General features: G+C 41.0%; 1 protein-coding gene across 1 annotated transcript; it reads right to left on the bottom strand.

Annotated features, from left to right (window-relative positions):
• Positions 1 to 7: 7 nt before the first annotated feature.
• Positions 8 to 21192, bottom strand: si:dkeyp-19e1.3 (USP6 N-terminal-like protein). The gene is made up of 14 exons (XM_044035668.1): positions 20926 to 21192; positions 8811 to 8884; positions 7683 to 7768; positions 7524 to 7563; positions 7320 to 7400; positions 6869 to 6976; positions 6671 to 6780; positions 5549 to 5597; positions 4515 to 4635; positions 4314 to 4408; positions 4050 to 4115; positions 3787 to 3886; positions 3040 to 3192; positions 8 to 2948 (listed from the first exon to the last, which is right to left on the bottom strand). The coding sequence occupies exons 2-14, from the start codon at positions 8874 to 8876 to the stop codon at positions 1555 to 1557; spliced, it is 2469 nt and encodes an 822-aa protein (XP_043891603.1). The 5' UTR covers positions 8877 to 8884; positions 20926 to 21192; the 3' UTR covers positions 8 to 1554.
• Between the last annotated feature and the right edge of the window lie 12 nt (positions 21193 to 21204).

The raw sequence follows: 21204 nt of genomic DNA, 5'->3' as shown, positions 1-21204 counted from the left end.
AGAAAACTTAAGAGTCATATCTTTATAAAACTCAAACAAGTGGACGCATAAATGCACACAAGCTTTGGTCTGAGGCTGTCGACCAGGTCCATAAAAGGAGCCGGTCAGGTCACATGACTAAAAATACTCCAGCAAGCCAAACATACTTTTATACAGACCAAGATCCATGTTCCTGTGTATGAATCACAGCCGTCAGGCCATGGTCTACCAACAAGTCATTAAATATCTTAACATTTTAGCCTAAAATGCATGTTTCTTCATCAGTAACCTGAACCTCCATTACAAAAAAATGTCTTAACACTAACAGAACTGCAGGACCTTGATAAAACAAAGGTCAGTGAGAAGCAAACCAACAAGAAAACAACTGATGTTGAGGCTGTATACAAAGCATACTAATACCAAAGTAAATTAAACAACCATATAAACATGCTTTACTATTAGGTCCTTATATAATATGATATGGCTCAACTTCCATTTCTTAAGCTTTTCTCCCCATAATTAAAGTAAAGGGATGATATTATGTTTGTCATATAAAGACATTTAGATCTGATACATTAACTTCTCTCCTTGGTCTGTTACAACAATGTGACAAGGACCCCTGTTTTCCTACGTGCACATTCATTAGCAGGCATTATAGGTAGCATGTAGTTTCTCCCTGTAATGCAAATACTAGCTACTGTGAATCCCATGCTTCCAACCACTAGAGGGGGCTACTCTTAATGTGTCCTGGATTACTGAACAGAGTCTGCACTTACTGACAACCCTCAATGTTTGTCTTATTTCTTATAGAACCTTGCATGCACATTATACATGACACAGTGCTTGATTGCCGTGATGTCAAGTGTTTGACCGACCGATATAAACACTGTAACTGACATCATCTCAACAAAAAAGTACCCACTGCTTCCTGCATGAAACTAACTTCAGTGTTAACACCAGTGAAAGGTTTGCACTCAACTGGCTTTGGTTTGACCTGGTTAGTACTAACCTACAGATATAGTTAAGAAACTGCATTATACGACACATTACAGTTTAAGACGTGAGCCAGCTCACAGTTTATCATACTGTAGTATAAATGAATAGGCTTGTGGGTGCTTTGGCAAAGGTGACGTTACGCTGCAGCCACAAAAGCCCTTGAGTTAAGAGTTGCTTCACTCAGTGCTCCATGATCAGGTTAAGACACTTTGTTGGAACATAACTGAAACTAACTTTTCAGATGAAGAAATGGGAAGCTGGTATTAGATCATCTCATTGCTGTGTAAAAGTCTCATGACGAGAGGAGATAACATAATACCCTCAGTTTCTAGGCAGTAAAAAAAAGTAACAGCAGTTTTAAATACAAGTTTCACACTTAGAAACCTTACAAAAAAGGTGCAAGTATCACATAAATCTGTACATATCAATGAAAAAAAAAAGGCTTTTCAGACACACATGCACACACACACACACACACACACACACTGAATAGCTACTGGCCATTTTTACCTAAAAATGGATCAAGCATTAACAGAGTTTAGGGAGAAAACAATCACTCTCGAATCATACTTGAGACTTTCAAAAGGTCACTGATTTGGGCAGCTGCTGTCCACCTGGAGGCATTCTGCAAAAGTCTGGGCTGGTTCGAACCAAAGGTGCCCCTACTGCAGACTGTCCTGAGGGCCTGGAATGACTCGGTGGAGACCCGGTGTACAAGAGAGGTGCTGGGAAGGCAGAATGGTCCCTGGGGCCCCTAGCGAAAGGCTTAGAGTAACTGGGCGAGGTGGCTCTGTGTGTGTCTGAACTGCTGGCAGAGCTACATTGGAAGGGAGAGAGTCTGTCGGCAAAACTAGGTGGAGGAGGAGGAGGAATGACGATGGAGTCCTCCACCCAGCTGTTCTCACCTTCATATTCAGGTTCCTGTGGCAAACTACGGAGAGCACACAAGGAGGGGGGAACAAAAGAAGGTGATGAAGGGATGAAGACGGGGGGCGGAGGCACAGGGTAGACGGCAGGGTCATAGTCTCTGTTTATTATATGTGGACGACTGCTATGCATGCTGGTTATTTCCTCAGGAGTGGAGGCCAGCAGCCTCTCCACATAGCGGTCATCCTCATCAACCTCAGACAGGTTGTCGTACTGAGAGGTGTTGGATGGTCGTCGGTCGCCTGCGTGCACAGGGACATAGAGGGAGACTGGGAACTTGGTCGGCTTAGGGGGAGGAAGTCTGGGAGAGGAAGAGGAAGAGGAGGACAAAGCACAAGGAGGGGACGGCTTTGAGGGAGGATATTTTTTCTGTGCAGTATCAAAACTCCTGGTTGGTTTTGGAAAGAGCTTCATTTGAGCAACCTGTGGTGAATCGGAGCGAGGAGAAGGAGAGTGGCACCGGATCACTGGACCACTTCCATTTCCTGTACAGGATAATTCATTATCCAGATGCCTTTGGTCAATCTGCTCAGGGTAAAATAAAGGTGGAGGTGGCAGATCTGGAAGGTGCATGATTTCTTCTTCTGTCTGCATAGTAATAATTTCCAGAGCAGGGAGTTCATAGGGTGGAGGCCATTCTACAGGCGCTTCCTGGGCCTCTGGGTCTCCAGGCTGGCTCTTCAGTCCTCCTGTGTCCTCAGGCTGGCTACTCAGCAGGAGCGAATGGCTCACATCTCTGTCCATCCCAACCCTTGCTTTTGGAGGTAAAGGTGGTGCTCTAACAGGCTTCACAGGTGTGGAAGGTGTGTGAACTACAACTGGATCTGGTGAAGGCAACGAAGGCGTGTTTGCCCTGGAGATGCTTCCTGAATCCTGTGGCTCCTCAGGACGAGGGGTCTGGTGTAGGTCGCTGCTGTCTGTTGGCTGGGTCTCTGCGTCTGGCTGGCTGGGGGGCTGCAGATTTACTTTGACCTCCAGCTGCAGTGGCATCAGGAGAACAGGTCTCTCTTGTCCCAGAGGTTTCTTTGGTAGCTCATCTGACTTAGCTACAAAGGGGAACGGAAGACAAAGAACACGTCAATAAAGAAGAAATAAAGCAGCGTACAACTTAATAAGACCATAAAACCGTGTGTGCACCTGCAGGAGAAATGTCCAGCTTTTTACTGCGTAGCTCAGACATAGCGGCCTGTAACTGTTCAATCACCACATCATCAGGCAGGAAGAAAGAAGTAGACAGCTGCTCCTGGAGAAACTCCCTCAGGTCCTCCAGCGGAAACTTCTGCAGACGCTCTGATTGGACACAACAAAAGAAAAGCACTTATTGAAGGGGGGACAATGAGGTTAAATAGAAGGTAACTTCAGGTACAGTAAACCAAGAATAAAAGTGATGTACTAAACACAGCTGTGGATCAGTGGTACAGCAGGTCAGAGTTTGGCTCCGCTAGTCTCCATGCTGATGTTTCTCCTGGCAGTGTGTGAATGGGTCAATGACAAAACTGTATTCTAAAGTGCGTTGAGTGCATCAAGACTCGAAACACTACTAGGAAAATGGTCTATATAAATCCAGTGCATGTGCTGATATGAGCACGAGCCTATCTTCAAGACGCTTGGGAAAGACAAATGGTTTTGCAAGAATCTCTTACAAGAAATTGACCAATGTGTTGAGGCAATGTTGACGCAAGCGTCCAATGAAACATCAGCTTTCACTTTTTCTCCACAGCAACGAACCACTTGCATTATGTAAGCCACCCAGTTACAAGGCAGTCAAGTGTGAGGCGGCGTGCTGTGCAATCCACACACTCACATTCACCAGCATAGCAACAACAACCTTACTCGATTCATTTAGCAGGGCACTGATGACGATGCAGTCGGCCTCATACTCACTCTTGTGTAACTTGAGGGTCGTGTACGCCATGGCCGTGAGCACCTTCTCCCCCTCCAGTAAGTAAATGTCCCATAAACGCAGAGTGAGGGTGAAAGGGCTCTGTAACGCGAGACACATGAAGCAGCAGAGTCAGTGCGATTAATGACTGGGGGTTAAATGCACGATACACCTGAGACTAGATATTAACTGGGCAGATGTGCAGATGGAACGCTCACACCGCTGATATTCTTCAATTAAACAGTTGAAAAATTGTGACGCTCACTCTGTCAATGAAGCACTGTAGAAACCATTTGGTAGTGTAAATCCCTGTTGTCATCTGCTCCTTTTCCTGTGGGGGGGGAGGGGAGGGGGATAATGAGATATACAGTAGTCTCTATGGGAAATCACTCATTACCATGTCTTCTCTGAACATGTGGAAACATAAATTAAATGAGGTGATGAGAAATGACCAGAGTAAATCAACTGCAGCCCATGACGCTCTAAGATCCGTGGCATGTTACCCGGTCACAAATGTAGTGCAACTCACCAGGTGTTTCTTTAGCTTGGGCAGCATTTTAGAGAGGATCAGATCATGGTGGACCTGGAAACGCTGCAGCTTGGGAAATCCTGGGATGAAGAAGCCTAGCACAGAAGAAAATAAATGGAAATAGAGACATAATATTTAGAAATGAAAAAGTAGACGACGAACACTGTAGTCGCTTCACGTATATATTTTTTAATGTCTCACCATGCATGGCGTGCTTGTTGTTGGTGAGGAGCTGGGACAGAGCCCAGAAAGCATCTTCTTCATTCAGGTACATGAGCAAGATGGCAGCGATCTGACTCATCCCCTGGCAGTAGCTGACCTCCTGAGGGAAACACAGGAAAAGAGCCAGGTTTAACTAAACTGAATGGGCAAATGAGAGGGATTATTTATTATTTAATAGAGCACAGACACAGCACATGAATGTCTGATGTGGTCTGAGGGCACACTGTGCATATGTGTGTGGCTTTAAAGCACAGGATGAGCTGCAGACAAACCGCCCTTGTAGCTACAATATTATAAACACTTTTACCAATGCTTGTTAAAATATTTACTGTAACTCTCACACACACACACACACACATTATCTGTGATGACATGTCTTCAGCGTACCCTGATTCAGTGATTTACACAAGAAGCATTTCCCTTGGCATGCACAGATACACAAAACCAGACACACACCTGGTATTTGTCCATATTAAGCGGATTCATTGCACAGCTAAAAATGGACACTCTAAAGTGCCCTTTCAAGGAAACGTAGATGTCATTCAGTGCATCTACTTGAGTTTAAACGACTCATTCCCCACATTCTTCTCTCCTCAATCACATAGGCGAAAAAGACTAACATCTCTCTTGCTCTCATTCTCCCACTGACACAGTTTCTCTCGCAGCAACGTATGAAAAAAAGGGGGAAAAGGAAATCAGGGAACAGTGCAATTCCATTTCCTCTGGCCACAACACCTCTTCCACACAGGAACTGACTACAGACACAAATCAGAAAAACATACATGCACTGTGTTTGTGTACAACGAGATGTACTGTCCTAATGTAATATAATATGTAGTATAGTACTTTATATGGTGACATCCAACAATTCATTGACAAAATAATCAATAACAATTCCCTAAAGCGTCAGACTTGACTGGTTTGCTGTGCAGCCTGTGGACACACATGACTGTTACACACACTCCAGTATGCTAACAATACACACACACACACACACACACACACACACTTACCGTGTTGTAGACGGAGTAAGCTGCTAGTATGTGAAACAGCTCTTGTTGCCTGGAGAAGGAACAGAGCACAAACAAAGATGTGACTTAGCCACAATGAAGCGAGATCAAACACAGTAGTGATGTGAAATAATGAGCTTCTGTGGTAATTCCCCATAGTCATATGACTAATTATTTGTCAGCAGCCTCATCTCTTAATTAGCACAATCAATCAATGCACATATCATCCCGATAATGTTGCGTCTCTGGGTGTATATAAATAGCGTTTTCCTCCCTCCAAGTGACCCATATTGCATTCTCCTTTTCAACAGTTTACTATATTGAAATGGATCTGTGTTTCATTAGTGCCGAAGTGACACAAAGATGACAATTTTATTATAAGTAGGCAAAAATGTTCTAGACTTTTTGCAAACCATATATTCTTCCTTCCTGATCAACTAGATAACCAAGAAACAACATCCAGTTTTTATGTATGTGGTTCCAGACAATGACCACAAGGCCGCCATGGTGAGTGTGTACATATCCAAGTCTGAATTAAATGTGATGTGTCTGGCGCTAGCTCCCGCTGTTGTCATCAATGACGTTTGAACCTTTGGCGGGTTTTGAAGTAAACTATGGCCACGGTACGCGACTGCATATAACAGTGTGGGCACTGTTAGGCGTATACACATTTTATGTTGGTGCACTTTTTGGTATGAATGCCATTTCCTGTGGGGCTTAGAGCACTGACAGGAAGACTAATAAAACACTGAGGGGAGGAAACAACCGCTTTGGTTTTGTGTGTGCGTGTGGGTGCATGCGCGCGTGTGTGTGTGTGTGTTTGCGTGTTTGCAGCAGAAGGTGTGACGGAGGTCATACCCTGCAAGAGCCTCAGTGAGGGCAACCCTGAACATGCGATTTGACACAGAACAAGAGGAACTTTGCAGGCGTCATGTGAGACAACAGAGGTTGAGGATATTAGTTATGAAACATAACTCAACTGTGTCACTTAAAAAGGTCAGTAGAATTCACATGATCCACAGCGTGTTTGCTCAGGATAGATACAAATGAAGTGTTTCTAAAGAAACTCTTCAGGGTAGCAGTGATGTAATACTATAACCTAAACAGAGGGAAGGAGGAACTCACTTGACTCCAAAGCGGTCCATGAACATAATGTGGTTCCTAAAGGTTCTGTTGACGTCCAAGTCGATTTGCTTGATCTCTGTGGAGAAGTTACGAGCCTGCTGCTTCATTTTCTGGGAGGACAAAGAAAGCACAGATGTGTTTTACAAAGTGAGAGGACTGTATCAAAGTATCCGTGTCATGAATAAATTACATTCATACCTCATATTTGCCCTGGTTATCCCCTTTGACTTTGTCTATGTCCAAAAGCAAGGCCCACGCCTGGCCTCTCAGCTGCAGAGGAATGCCTTTATACACACGCTTGGCCAACTGAAACACATATGATAGACATGAAGAGGGACTTTCTAAATATAGAGAGACGGTTTTCATCATAAAAACTAGACAGAAGAGGCAGAGGGTCATGTACAAAGCCTGCTCTGTCTTGTTAACTGAATGACAAGGACTCATTTCACGCACTTATGCTGTATATTGGCTTTATTTGTCTAGACCACAGAGAGGATGGAGGGATAAGGGAACAAGTTGTGGTTAAAAGGGGAATGGAAAAAAAGATTATTAAAAGAAGTGGAAAGAATACATCACATATTTGAGCTATAAAAAGGAGATGCAATGCAGCCAGTACGCCCTGTCCTCACTGATGTTTGATGAACTTCACCTTTTCACTGTTCTTGTACTTTTCCCAGTTCTTCACCATCTTCAGCCATTTCTCCACTCGCTCAATCTCCTGGTGCTTTTGCTGAGGAGAGGAAAGACGCACATACTGTAGTTGTGGACCGCTGCTTATGTGAAAGGGGCTAATTATATCATGTGCAAGGTCACTTGCAATGGCGGGTTAAAAACAATAAATAAACGTTCTTACCTTCTCTTCGAGCGCACTGGGTGTTGGCAGTTCTTCTTCACTGGAGCAGAAAAGCACAAATGTTTTATAAATAAAATAATTAAGAGGATAAACAAAGTCTAACACAAACATGAGAAATCTTTATTTAGAAGCTGTCAGCATTTAAGGTAGGGAACTTACTGCAGGAAGCCGAAGCGGTCAGTGACCTTAAAGATGCTGTAGTCAGCATCTTCCCATGGGTCAATTTTGACACCATCCTGCCTGCCCTGAATCATCAACACAGCCAATATCAGAAATTCTGCAATTCAATTCAACTATGACACACATCAAACATAATGTACATGCTGAGGAAAAACTGTTTAACATACTTCACAGACAACATTGGTTATTCCAACAAGTATTTAAAAGGTCCAGCGTGTAAGTTTCAGGTGAAACTATTTCCATTTGGCAGAAAGGAAAAAGAAAATATTAATACAGACGGTTGTTTATAACGCCACAGAATGAGCCCCCTTTCTGCTGCCTCCTTGACTTCTATGCTATTGATTTATTTTGCTCAACAGAGAAAATGTATATCTCCATCTGCAGTGACAGGAGTATGAAAAATATTGTGTTAATTTTAAAACAGAAGAGACTAAATAATCCCTGCAGTTGGGCACAGGGAAAAACTACTATATACCGGTATCGGTCCAAGCACTCCTGATATATCGGTATGATCGGATATCAGCAAAAATCCAATACCATGTATTTAAGGCTATTTTCGGTTCTCCTACATGCGTGGAAGGGAAGAGTGGCTCAGTGGTTAAGACCCCTGTGTGCAAAGACTTGCAAGACCTGGCAGGTTGTACTCAATTCCCTTGTAAGTCACTTTGGATGAAAGCGTCTGCTAAATGACATGTAATGTAATGTAAAGAGTGAGAGATATTTAGCTGCAACGTGTAACTTCATCAATAGATGTTGCAAAATCCAACACTGCACATTTAAAAAGTAAACAATGAACAGAGACCTTTTTTAGTCATTTTAGTCATCTCTTTCACATGGGGTGCTCTTCAGAGTCATTGTGTCATTAACTGATAGTTCCATGTAATCCCATTTTTACTGCCTGACGGTAGCAAATCTATTCTGAATTCACACTTTGCAAGACAATCTTTCCATATGACAGAGCCCCGACTCCACTGGTTTGGTTTGCAGACACAACTGGCTTCTCTCCTTTGATGGAAAATTAGGTTCCAGTCCAGATGATCAACATTTTACTTTTAAGGCCTGGTCATCTTTAAAATCAAGAGTGCCACTGAACGTGCTCGTGCATACCTTGTCATATTTAGAGATGATTTCAGTGCGTTCCTCTGCTATCAATGCATCTATGTCCTTCTTCATGACAAAATCTGAAAAAAAAAAGAAAGCATTCAAGACAAGGATTACATCAACTGGCAAAAACAGTATCACTGTGACCCTAGTAAGACCTCATAGCTTGGTGATTTCCTGCTCTCTATTGGTTTTGGGATGGGTGTTCAGTGTCGACCCTAGATTTTCTTTCAGCAGCTGGGCTGGTGTGTTGTGTCCGTGAGGATGTGATGCTAGCATTGGTACATACTGTATGCAAGCCAAAATACAGCAGTTTTAAATGAACACTGTAGATAGTTTTCTCCTTGTGGTAGATCAACAACTTTACTAACATAAGAACTACAGCCTTACTGAGATTACAGAATCAGCCATTTTGAAAATGTGTTGTTTTCTAGTTTGAATTGTTTATTTGCTATCATTATTCTGAGGTGTACAACGATTAATAGATGAAATTTAAAATGCAGACATGATGTGCCCTTATCTTTACATTAAAAAAAACAAACATTTTATTTTTCTTATTTTTGTTTATTTTTCACAAAGTCAATGATGAAGCTCAAAACACAAGTGTTTAATAATGACATGGTAGGAGTCACTTTTTCTTAAAATATCAGCTGATGTACAAGGATTGGAAATATATATAACTTTCTCCATATGGTGTGGTATTCATAGAAACTGTGGCAGGGTGAACAGCTTCTCACACAAGGGTCATGAAACTAAAGATCATCAACTGACTCATTCTTTGGTGGGAAAACTTTGCATGAGAGGTGTTAACAACAAAAAAACCCAACAAAAACAGTTTCACAGGTGTCTCTACTGTGACAAACTTTACACAACACCCATCAATGCCAGGAATATACGTAGTACGTCTGTGTAGGGACACGGGGCTTTCGTTTTGTTTTGTTTTTTAAATAAATGTTTTTGGAGGCTTGAGTGTATTCGGTCCTCGGTTTTTTTTAACTCTGTACTGTGATTAAGGTTAAAGTCTAAATGTATTATTATTATAATTGATATAAAAGGAGGCAAGGGGGTGACAAGGCCCAAGGCCATCACAAGCTTCCTGTTAAAATACCCAGAGCTTCAGCTGACACAATAGCTGGTCAACAGAGTGAGGTGACATTAGCGGTAGACTGCACATTGTGTGCCTGTGCGTGTGTGTATTTTTTATTTTTTTTACATTTGACACACAGACACTTTCGTTCTCCTTTTAGACCTGATTCATAGCTGATGTGTTACATGTGACGGTAACTGGATGTTCAAGGCTTTTAAAACAAACAGTGTTCCAGATGCTTTTAACAAACTCTCACAACACCGAATGAAATGTGTGACATGCTTCCAAGCAAGATTTCCCCCCCAACAATAAACTTTTAGAGTGTTGAGGAAAGACAGAAAAGAAAGGACGCAAGAAAGAGCATATCGTTTATATAGACATGGAACTGTGCATCATTTCATGGTATAGTGCAACACTCATGCAACATTAAACTGGCCTATTTCCATGCACTTCCATACCATCCAAAGACCAAAGACTCCTGCGTCCTCATTTTTCCCCACAGTATAACCCCCACCTGACCCCAGACTGGCCCTTTAAGTTTGCCTATAGCCTTTGCTGCACTGATGTGCTCTGCCAGCACAGCTCGGCTGTTCAGCAGTTGTCAAGGCTGAATAAACACCCAAGAGAGAGCAGACTCGGCGCTCGTTTGCAAGGTCAGCATCCCTGTGATGCTTTGGAAGCAAATACAGTATATTAGCTACACTGGGCGGACACGGTGGACAAGTAGACACGAAGACAACTCAGGCCAGCCGCAGCAGGGTATCAGGGTAAAGGACTGCCCACTAATTTATTTTGTCACATGAGTACGTCCTTGTTATGTTGAGAAATGAAAATAATGCTGAGGATAAATTCAAATTTATAAAAACAAATGAGGTTGCTGTAACATAAATGTAAATAAGTTTGATGTTGCTAGATGAAATGTACGTATGTAAACTGTGCTGTATTTTTTGTGACACTGCAAGTAAAACTGGAACACATGCTGTACCCTGAAGGAATACTTTCACTGACGCCTGACAGCATGTGCAGCCAGCTGAGGCCTCAGGTGCTGTGGACATGCATGTGTGGCATGCCTCGCAGCAACAGATGTGAGGACACCTGCTGCCGCTCACAAAGAACCTTCAGCTTTTTCCTCCAAAAACTCTGTGAGTGCTGACAACATGTCTCTGAAGGGACACCATCTGTGAAACGTCACTACAAAATGACCAGACTTACATCCCAATGCTGGAACAGTCAGCACAGTAAGTTACGAGTGTAGGTCACATTTGGGTCAGGTGAAAAAAGACAACTGAAGCTTAACTCTGTCTCTGGTGATAATCACTGTTGAAACATACAATATACATGTGTCTACCAAACAGGGATGATGTAATAAAGGGTGAATCTGCCTAAACTGACTTTCCAGAGTTTTAATTTAATAACTAGTTTTGTCCATATTCACACTTTGACAAATCGTGGTGCCACATATATTTGATTTATTCAGGACTAGTCTTGTAATGCATTGTTAGATTTGATCTGAACAATCAGAACTATTCGATGAAAATGTAACTTGTTATTTCCATTTCATCTGGTTCCAGATCCCTCAGTCTTCTTTATCAAACAACAGCTGAGTCCCCAGTCTAACAGGTGGTCAGTAAACCAGACCACTGAACAATTGGGACTATGCTGTCCTGTTTTTTTATTACCATTTCCCCTTCTCTTGTCCAACTCAGGTCTGGGTGTTTCAGGTTTGTCCAAACGTCAGCATATTTATATGAACCGCTGAGTACAGTTTTCTGTGAGGCGGTGCCACTGACCGCACTCTAACCTTGCCTACATCAAGTATGAAGTGGGAAAACCTGCCTGTCTACTACTTCATACTCAGGCTACATTTTTCTTTTTTAAATCTCATGTGTAAATGTCTGAACAAGTAATCTGAGGTTGATATCTAAATATTTGTGTTCTCTTCAAAGGCTGGTCTGGAAGTAATACGAATGACATCTGAATTAAATCCTCCTTTTACAAGAGAAAATGTTGTGTTGGCACTTGCTCATGTAGATTGTGTTCTTAATGTGAATCTGCCACTACAAAAAAACAACTTACAGAGTGATATTTTGAATTTACATGTGTGAAAATACACTGTGTGAAACGCAACACTTCCCACTACATGTGTTGAGTGTTATGATCATTCCCAGTTTTGGCAAATGCAGATCTAAGAATGTTCAGACCAGACACAAGAGCACTGAGTTCTGAGGACTAGTATTATTCCTTAGCTAAACAGCCAAATAGTACCGCTATTATCATTCATACTCTGATCACATCTCACATTAATTACTATAACTCTGAATCCCAGAACTCTGCCACTCATATCATCACCAGAACCTCCAGTCCTCCATCCAGTAGTCACATCACTCCTGTTCTTCAACAGCTTCAGGCCAAACACACATACATTTCAGGATTCTGCTCCTCACCTTCAAGGCCATTCATCACCTCCCTCCCTCGTACCTTTCTGAAATCACGCACATTAACACACCCATCCTCACTCTGAGGTCTTCTTCTTCAACTTCTTCTATCCACTTCTATGGCACATAGAAGTGGATATGCACATATCCACCTCTGACCACTACCTCTGGAACTCCCTCCCACCAGACGTCCATAACACTGAGCATCTCTCCACTTCCAAATCTCAAAATCCCATCTTAAAACACGTCTTTAAAGTTCACTCTAATTTGTTATCTAAATTGTGTCAATATACTGATTTTACACACTGTTAACTTGTTTTTATCCTGTTTGTTGTCATATTGTTGTTCATTTGTGTTTAACTCTGCCTTGTACAGTGACCTAGTGTGTATTGTAAGGTGCCTAAAATAAAACAAAGTATCATTATTTTTATTTTAGAGATGTTTTCCATTTAAGTTCCTCATGGGCGATTGTAAACTTCTTTTTTTAAACATCACTGTCTCTTGGGTAAGTTGATGAAAAGAGTCTGCTTCATCTTTAGGTTCAAGCTGCTCACTTCCTGTGTTGAGTCTCCAGACTGCTGATAGTATTGTGTTGGGTTCAGGAAGAAAAGGAAACCAGTGACGCCACCCTTCAACAACAGGTTAAATGTGAACTGCAAAAAAAAACAGCATCACAACAAAACGGCTCTTCTTTCCATAAAAAAAAACCCAACCATTTACTGGCAAAAGCTTAACACTAACACTGTCATCAAAATTACACAAGTAATATCACACAGTGGTCAGGTCACATAAACAAGACTGGAATTTTGCTTCTGAGTCACCAACACAGCTGAAGCCCATGATGGGCGGTCAGTCAAAAGTGTTACATAGCACAGCTAGTTTAAAGAAAGTGGGTAGGAGGTGGTGGGACGAGAAAGTGAGTAAGCTGCACAGAATATCACTAGGTGGGAGAGATCATGCAAATACAGTTAAACATCACACATGGGGGAGTGTAGAGTTAAGAGATACAACTTACTTAAATACAACATCATTTCCTGTTATGACATAGAGCTCTAAATCTAGTTTGTAAGCTCAGTGTACTGTTTAACATGCATGCACATCAACTTTTCTGAATCACATCAGAGCTGAAACAATTAATCGATGAATCGATTACTAAATTAATCGACAACTATTTTGATAATCGAGTAATCGGTTCAAAGCTTTTTTTATGATCAAAACTACATTTCTGATTGTTTAAGCTACTTAAATGTGAGTATTTTCTTCTTTTTATTGCTCTGGATAACACAAATCATTAAAAGTGAATCAATTTTCTGATATTTTATGGACCAAGCGATTAATCGAGAAAATAATCGACAGGTTAATCAGTCAGTCATCATCTACCGCTTTATCCTCCACCAGAGGGTCGCGGGGGGTGCCGTGCCAATCTCAGCTACATCGGGCGATAGGCGGGGTACACCCTGGACAGTTCGCCAGTCCATCGCAGGGCCACACAGATAGAGACAAACAACCATTCACTCTCACACTCACTCCTATGGTCAATTTAGAGTGTCCAATTTACCTAATCCCCACATTGCATGTTTTTGGACTGTGGGAGGAAGCCGGAGAACCCGGAGAGAACCCACGCACACACGGGGAGAACATGCAAACTCCATGCAGAAAGGCCCTTGTTCCAACCGGGGCTCGAACCCGGGTCTTCTCACTGCAAGGCGAGAGTGCTAACCACTACGACACCGTGTGGCCGACAGGTTAATCGATTATGAAAATAATCGTTAGTTGCATCTCTAATCACCTCCATTTGATTATATTGTTTTATGAAGTGATAAAGAAAGCAATGATTCCTTTTCTTAAAGTACCAACAATCTTGATATGTGCATGAGTCTTCATGCTGCTTTCAGGCGGGTTATGACCAATATGATCTTAAGTGTCCTTGATAAAGCCTTAGACAATTTGAGTGCCATGAGGCAGAATAATTAGGACAAGTTATATTACTATAGAGATTTACAGGATTTAATAGATATGAATAAACTGTGTAGCCAGTTACTGCATGGAAAGACTATCTTACAATAACTGAAGGTGCAACAAAATTACATATATATATATATATATAAAATAAATACCTATATTTATTAACAGTTGGACAAAAAAAACTACAAAAACATGGTGATTTAAAGAGATGAAATTTAAGATGCTCTCTGATGTATTTATTTACTTTTTATTACACTGGGATGATAAACCCCTATTATATATTTGTATTTGATCTACGAACTATAAATCTTATTTTTGTCTCATCTGTCTTAATCTGAATAGCAGTCAGATTTAAGATCAAGGATTATACAAGTACAAAATCAGATTGAAAGCCTGAGATTAGAAGGAGTGGGACAGGAGTGAGGTTAGGGCTGTGTGTGTACTTGTATTTGCGACATTGAGGACCAAAAATAGCATAAACCATACAGAGTCAGGACATTTTGGCTGGTCCTCACCTCTGAGGCTTTTAGGGGGTTGAGATTTTAGGGTTAGAATTGGGTTTAGAATTCCCACATCAGATTGTGGGAACCAGCACAGGAACCTATTTATATCATCAGAATGAATGGCACACGTCAGCTAATTTTATGATTGATTATACAGAGTTTGCAGTAATATACAAAGACTGAGATATGATTGTTTTAAAAATCACTCATTGAATTTTCTTGCCCTAAAAACTACATTACAACCCTACATTTCTGATGGTGTGGTGTGATGAGGCGAAAAGACGACAGATGCTTGGTTGTCTTTACCACCGGGTGATTAGTCAACACTGTACAGTCAGCCAGAGAACCCGCTGGCTCCGAGACCAGACAAGCTTGGGTCATGCACTCATTCAACCTTGTTAACCCCACAAAGCGCATTCCCATGCAGTGCTGAACCTATTGAACATCTGTGTCATTTATCATCCCTCTATGTTGTAAACTATCATCCATCTTGCATGGACCTGAGGTCTGTAATTACCCATCAATACCCAAAGGAGTAGAAAAATAAAGAATTATTCCACTTTCAGTATATCAATTTATTTATTTATCAATCTGCTACTCACTGATAAACACAGACGTCTCCACAATCCCTAAATCATATGACATACATTTTAGTGAGATTCCTTCTGACATAACATTCACTACTTTTGCAAACATGGTAGTTTCACATTCAAAAAAAGTGTAATGTAATGACTTGAGTTCCTACTCATTACTACAGCAATTGATGCCATTAAATCTTTAAAGAATTATGTCTGTCATTATGTTAGCTCGAGTCTGTATATTCACAGTGCGACTGTGAAGAACAAGCATCACAAGGAAAGAGACTAACAAGTGACCACATGGCTCTAATTTCCACATGAAGAGGTCTAAAGTCCCAGATGGCTTCAGTGCTCCAGTTTCTAATGAGACACAGAGCATTGATGTGAGCATGCATGTGTCTGAATTCTGAAAGGAGCAGAAAATGAAAGAGGAGAGAGAGACCGGGATCATTAAAAGGCGTCTATTTTTAGCAGCAGCAGGTAGAAAATGGATCAGGATTTTAACAGTAGGGGAGGAAACTTAAACTGGTGTTAATGATACTGTAGTTCCTGTGCCAGGCTCACATATTTCTGTCATAGACTATAACACATCACCATAAACTTCAATCTTTTTTTTAGTAGATCCTCTCAACAAAAAAACAATGTATGTTATAAATTAGAAGTGTCTCAGAAACTTGGCATCACCCCACAGGAAATCTATGCAGGCTGCTACAAGACTGTGATGGAAGGTATGAACTCCAGATGGAACTTCAAACATGGAGATAAGCTGCTCTAAACTGGATAAAATGTAATCATCATGACACATGTAATCATCCGTATATTATACACAATTAACTAGTAAAGTAACTTAACTGTACTACTTTGCTGTCATTACATTATGTCCTTGCACATGTGAATAGAGACAAACTGCATCAACAGCATGTGTAGACATAACAAAGATGCAACTGTCGCATCCTTGCTACCAAACAGGTGTGATGGTGCATAGACAATAGCAATTGTTTACCCCTAAAGCCTATGTTTCCTGAGTGGCCACTAACTCACAGTAAGAGTAGCATGATGATGATGCTAATTCCAACTCATGAGTCCTGAGACTGTGGAGGACTAATACCAAATTAGACCAAAAAGAGAAAATCTATCTATTGAGAAGCCACAAAGTCTCTTTAACAAGACACTCCTTTTGGTCTGAGGCTCCCATTCCCCTCGTTCTCTCTTCATTTCATTTGTTTGGTTGCAATGTTTGTGTTTGTGCAGAGAAAATAGCAGTGACATAGAGACTGTGTGACCCAGGGGTGAAACTTCCAGAACACATGGAACAGGGAACGGCTCAGAATAGCTTGATGTCCCCAAGGGGCTTTTCTGTCCAGCTCCACTCATTCATTAGCACCGTAACTCTATATAATCTGATCTTTTTTCTTAGTCAGGCACACAGAATATCTAGATTCACTTGCAGCACTCACCATATCAAACTATTTAACATTTTCCTCATCTTAAACAAAGGAAATAACAAGCTGGAGACTGAGGATGGGGTTCTCTGTTGCATCACGCTACAGCCTGAGAACTCTGCTTCCTTGCTGCTGCTGCTGCCTCCCCAATTACCTGCAGGGGAGGACGGTGTCTAAATATAACAATGACCACATTAAGTTTTAGATGCTGGAGTAGCAGGACAGCCAGAGAGGCCATGATTCCCAGAGTGGCAGTGCTTATTTTTTTTTCTTCCGAGGAATGGTACAAAGAGGACAGGAATGTCAAGGGAACAGTATTCCTAAACACAAAACCACAGGACCCTGCTGAGAAAGTCATGTTCTCATAAATGAGTCCTCCTCCAAGGAAGGATGAAGTCATAATTCAAACTGAAGTCAGCAAAAAAGCTCTCATATTTTAATTAACCAGTTACACTATAAGGCAATAGTTCTCAACCTTTTTAAACCAAGGTACCACACCTAAGAAAATATTGAGCTCTCAAAGTAACACCATTATCACACACGTTAAAACACAGTGGTGTTAATAGGTCGAGCAAAGTCAGCTATGGATTTTTCACAGGCGGCAGATTTATTCCCAATAAAATAATTTGTTCTCTCATCATCCTCCTCTTCCTCACATATACTTCACACACTGGACTATTGGAAATTGGACTAAGCCAGAGCAAGAGATAAGGTGACTGTAATTATTATTATTTGTTTCATTTTCTACACACTCTGGTCAAAATTCCTCAGCTACACTACGATTACATACCCTGGTATTTCTGTACCACCAGAGGAAGCTTGCGTACCACAAAACCATGGCTATAAGGTATAGCTAAAATGTTATTAATAGCTTTAAACTTAACATATAAACTATTCTAAAACAAATTTATATTAAATGGTAAAGAAACGAAGAAGGAAAATACTATTTGCTATACTAATAATACTACCTCATATAAAAATATCCTTACCAAATTTTGCATAACAATTGCTACAAAAGGCAATGGGCTCACTACCACTGTTTGTATATACCATTACAATTCCCACAGCACAGCACTGGTTTTTACAAAGCCACAAAGATTAAAGATTCACACAGATTAAATAATTCAAGATAAGAACACACTGAAAGCATGTTTCCCAGTGAAAAGGTTCAGCCAGGTGCAAGGTTCATTGGTTTTAAACCAAAAGTTTAGCAAAAAACAAAATATGCTCAATTCAGTGATGCACAATACACTGGTGATTTGCTTATTGTGCTTTATATGTACAAAAGCTGTTAACAAACACAATTACAGATCATAGTACACGGGGAGAGGAGCAGCTTTACACAAAAGGGAAAGTGTAATTTCAGTTCACAAGGAGGTCAAGTTGGAGCAAAACCAAATTTCAAGTGGCATCGGGAGGAAAGAAAAGAGACACAAACTAGAGGCAATCACAGAAGGGAAATTCCAAGATAGCCCAGTTTAGCCGTTATACAAATCCCAAAAGTCAAGCAACTATTTAGGTTATCATCCCAAAGACAGCCATCGCTCATCCTCCCAGGGGTGCAACACTCTTCAGCCTGAGTGACAGTCTCCCATCTCGACAGAAAAGTGACCTCAATTTAACTAATGACAGTGATGGAGGGTGGAAGTGGGTAATTTAAAGACAAAAACGGCTACAGCCCAAGTGGTAGACCAACACATTGTGATGCTTGAATTACTACAAAAAACATTTCATTATATTGTTAGATTGATTAATTGTGTAATCAACAAAAATAAACACAAATATTTCCCCATTCTACGATGATATCTGTGTCTTGAATTATACACAAACACATATTGCAGACATAGGTCTGTTTTACCATACAATGTAGAGATAATGGAGTATAACCCTCAGGTAAAAACCTCTGTCCAGCTCTAGTTTTTCAGTGTATATTTATATTTTTCTGTCTTCTATTCTTTGTGTGTGACAGTGGTGCAGTTGTAGACCTTTGACCTCTACCATAAAACTGCAGACAATAGACATTTTGATTTCTGCTGCTTAAAGAGAGTTATGAGGAGATCATAGATGGACATTGTATTGAGTGATTTGGGATTTAGCAGTATTAAAAGTGTAATAATTTGGCTTTGGTGATCGAAATTTCATACTAACAAAAAAAAGAAGATAATATCTCAATCACCCACTGTGAATGTATTGAAAACCCTATTGCTGCTGACTGAGGCCCATTCATGGGCATTAAAACAAAATAAGGGCTCACTCTGCCTCACAAGTGGCTCCCATCTTGTCAGCATTGAGGGAAGCCTTATCATTGGTGGAGACCACATTCAAGTCCCTGAAAGCTTTTTACAAAGAGTTTTATATACTGACATAATCTGTCAATAGTGGACAAACCTGTTTGAAATGAACACATTACAGGCTCTCATAATCTAAGTCATGACACACAAGTATAGGGGCAAAGCAGTCACCTTTCCGGTGTGGGACTTCCTTTTTAAACCACCAACACAGTCTCTCTCTCTCTCTCTCTATCTCTATCTCTCTATCTCTCTATCTAACTCACACACACACACATACACAGTCAGAAATAGCTTCTTCTTTTCTTTAAAAAAAAAAAAAATCAATCACATAATGGATGCAAAGAAAGTCACACAAACCCCTGTATAAAAACATACTGTACTTGTATCCCTCTACTTCCTTCACAAACAATGCTATCCATCAGAGAATGACATGCATATATTTAAATTGTGGGGAGGGAAATGGGATTTGTCATTGGCAGCAATGCACATGTGTGACACTATACTGAGAACAAACAACACAATGAGGGGGGTAAAATGAGAGCAAAACAATGAGTAGTACCAGACATCTGGCAGAGGATGAGAGCTGGATCCGGCTGGAGGTCTTTCACTCAGACTGTGTGTGTGTGTGTGTGAGAGAGTGTGTGTGTCACCTCCTTCCCCACTTCACAGATGAACCAATGAGACACAGTTAACCACAGCGCATAGCATGGTATGACTTATACTGTACAGACCAGTAGCTGGCCCAGCTTCTGGACTCTCATGGAGCCTCACTGGACAGTGTGATGGTGTGGAGTGTACATTAAAATCTTTCTTCCTCTAAACTCATAACCTGATATCTTGATCACAATAGATATGTAGGTATAGGTTGATACCAAAAACAACATTAAAACTATACAAAATATACTGTAAGAGAGAGAGAGAATAACATTTAAAAGAATAAAACATAAACAAATACAACATAGGATCATAAAACTATGATGTGGCCACTGTAAGGACGGAACATACTGACAAACCACGAAAACACTTCTTCTGTGCACATCAATGTTGAGCTGGTGGAACAGTAGATGTAAAATATACACAAAAATTCCCCAGGAGAAGTGCTCATTCACTGTCCCCACCACAAAGAGGATGTTAGGTCAGCCTTCTACTCTTACACTAAAATGGTATCTGTTACCAGAGAAATAACCAGGATACATTTTCATCTCTGTAAGATTAGAGTCCTTTATTATTTTCATTAAAAGGTTTTTTTTTAATTAATCTATTTTTCCTTCCTTCCTCTGAGGATTAAGATATGCCCTGGAGAGTGTGCTGAACCCCCCTGTGGGTTGCACTGTTATGTGTGCATTTGCATCTCTCCATCACATTTATTCTAGTTTGTCTTATTTTTTTGAACATGTGTAAATCAATCAGAATCAAAACGGGTATTGTGCAAAGCATTCGCGTGCACATCCTGTCCAACTGTCCTCAATAACAGACATGTTAGTAAGCACACATCTAACATTCTCACACACAAACACACACACAACAAAAGCATAATACACACTTTCTACTTTCTAACTAATGAACCACGTGGTCATACAGAAGCAAAATCTACCGTTTATCCACAGCTGCACGTGAGCGACAAGCAATTACAGGGGATTGTTTCCGTTATTGGTTTGTATTTAAATGTTGTAAAACGACAACAGGGGGGAAGTGCTATAAAAGACCAAAGCGACACATGATTGACACTCAAAGACTGGAGTGTTTAACACTCTACTGACAGAGAAGATATTGAAGACTAAACGACAGTGCGAGACACTCAAAACATGGTCCTTATTTACCTTTGTGGGTGACTTTTCTTCGTCTTCTTCTTCTCTTTTTGCTGCGTTGTACCGACAAGTAGAAACAAAATCCTCTATTTTCATTCTCTCCCTCGTTGCTGTGGAGAACCGTCGCTCAGACTCTGTCACCGCTGAGTCTGACTGTCGACGAGCGCTTCTGAAATCGCTGCTGGTCACACGGACTCGCCCCGCAGACCCCCGCACGGTTCCACATGTCGCCTGTGAGCAGCTGTGTGTGTGTGTGTGTGTGTGTGACAGAACACACGGCGGTAACACCCG

Source organism: Solea senegalensis, linkage group LG10 (genome assembly GCF_019176455.1).
Source record: "Solea senegalensis isolate Sse05_10M linkage group LG10, IFAPA_SoseM_1, whole genome shotgun sequence".
In the NCBI taxonomy this organism is placed as follows: domain Eukaryota; kingdom Metazoa; phylum Chordata; class Actinopteri; order Pleuronectiformes; family Soleidae; genus Solea; species Solea senegalensis.
The sequence above is the reverse complement of the archived record's forward strand: the minus strand, read 5'-3'. Positions and strand labels throughout refer to the sequence as shown.

What these genes read in the sequence shown, in the direction of transcription:
- si:dkeyp-19e1.3 (XM_044035668.1), bottom strand. Translation starts at nt 8,876, where the DNA reads ATGAAGAAGGACATAGATGCATTGATAGCAGAGGAACGCACTGAAATC. An exon ending in GACCGCTTCGGCTTCCTGCA is followed by an intron (nt 7,564 to 7,682) that starts GTAAGTTCCCTA and finishes TTTCTGCTCCAG; the next exon opens with TGAAGAAGAACTGCCAACAC. An exon ending in CCAAGCTAAAGAAACACCTG is followed by an intron (nt 4,116 to 4,313) that starts GTGAGTTGCACT and finishes CCCCCCCCACAG; the next exon opens with GAAAAGGAGCAGATGACAAC.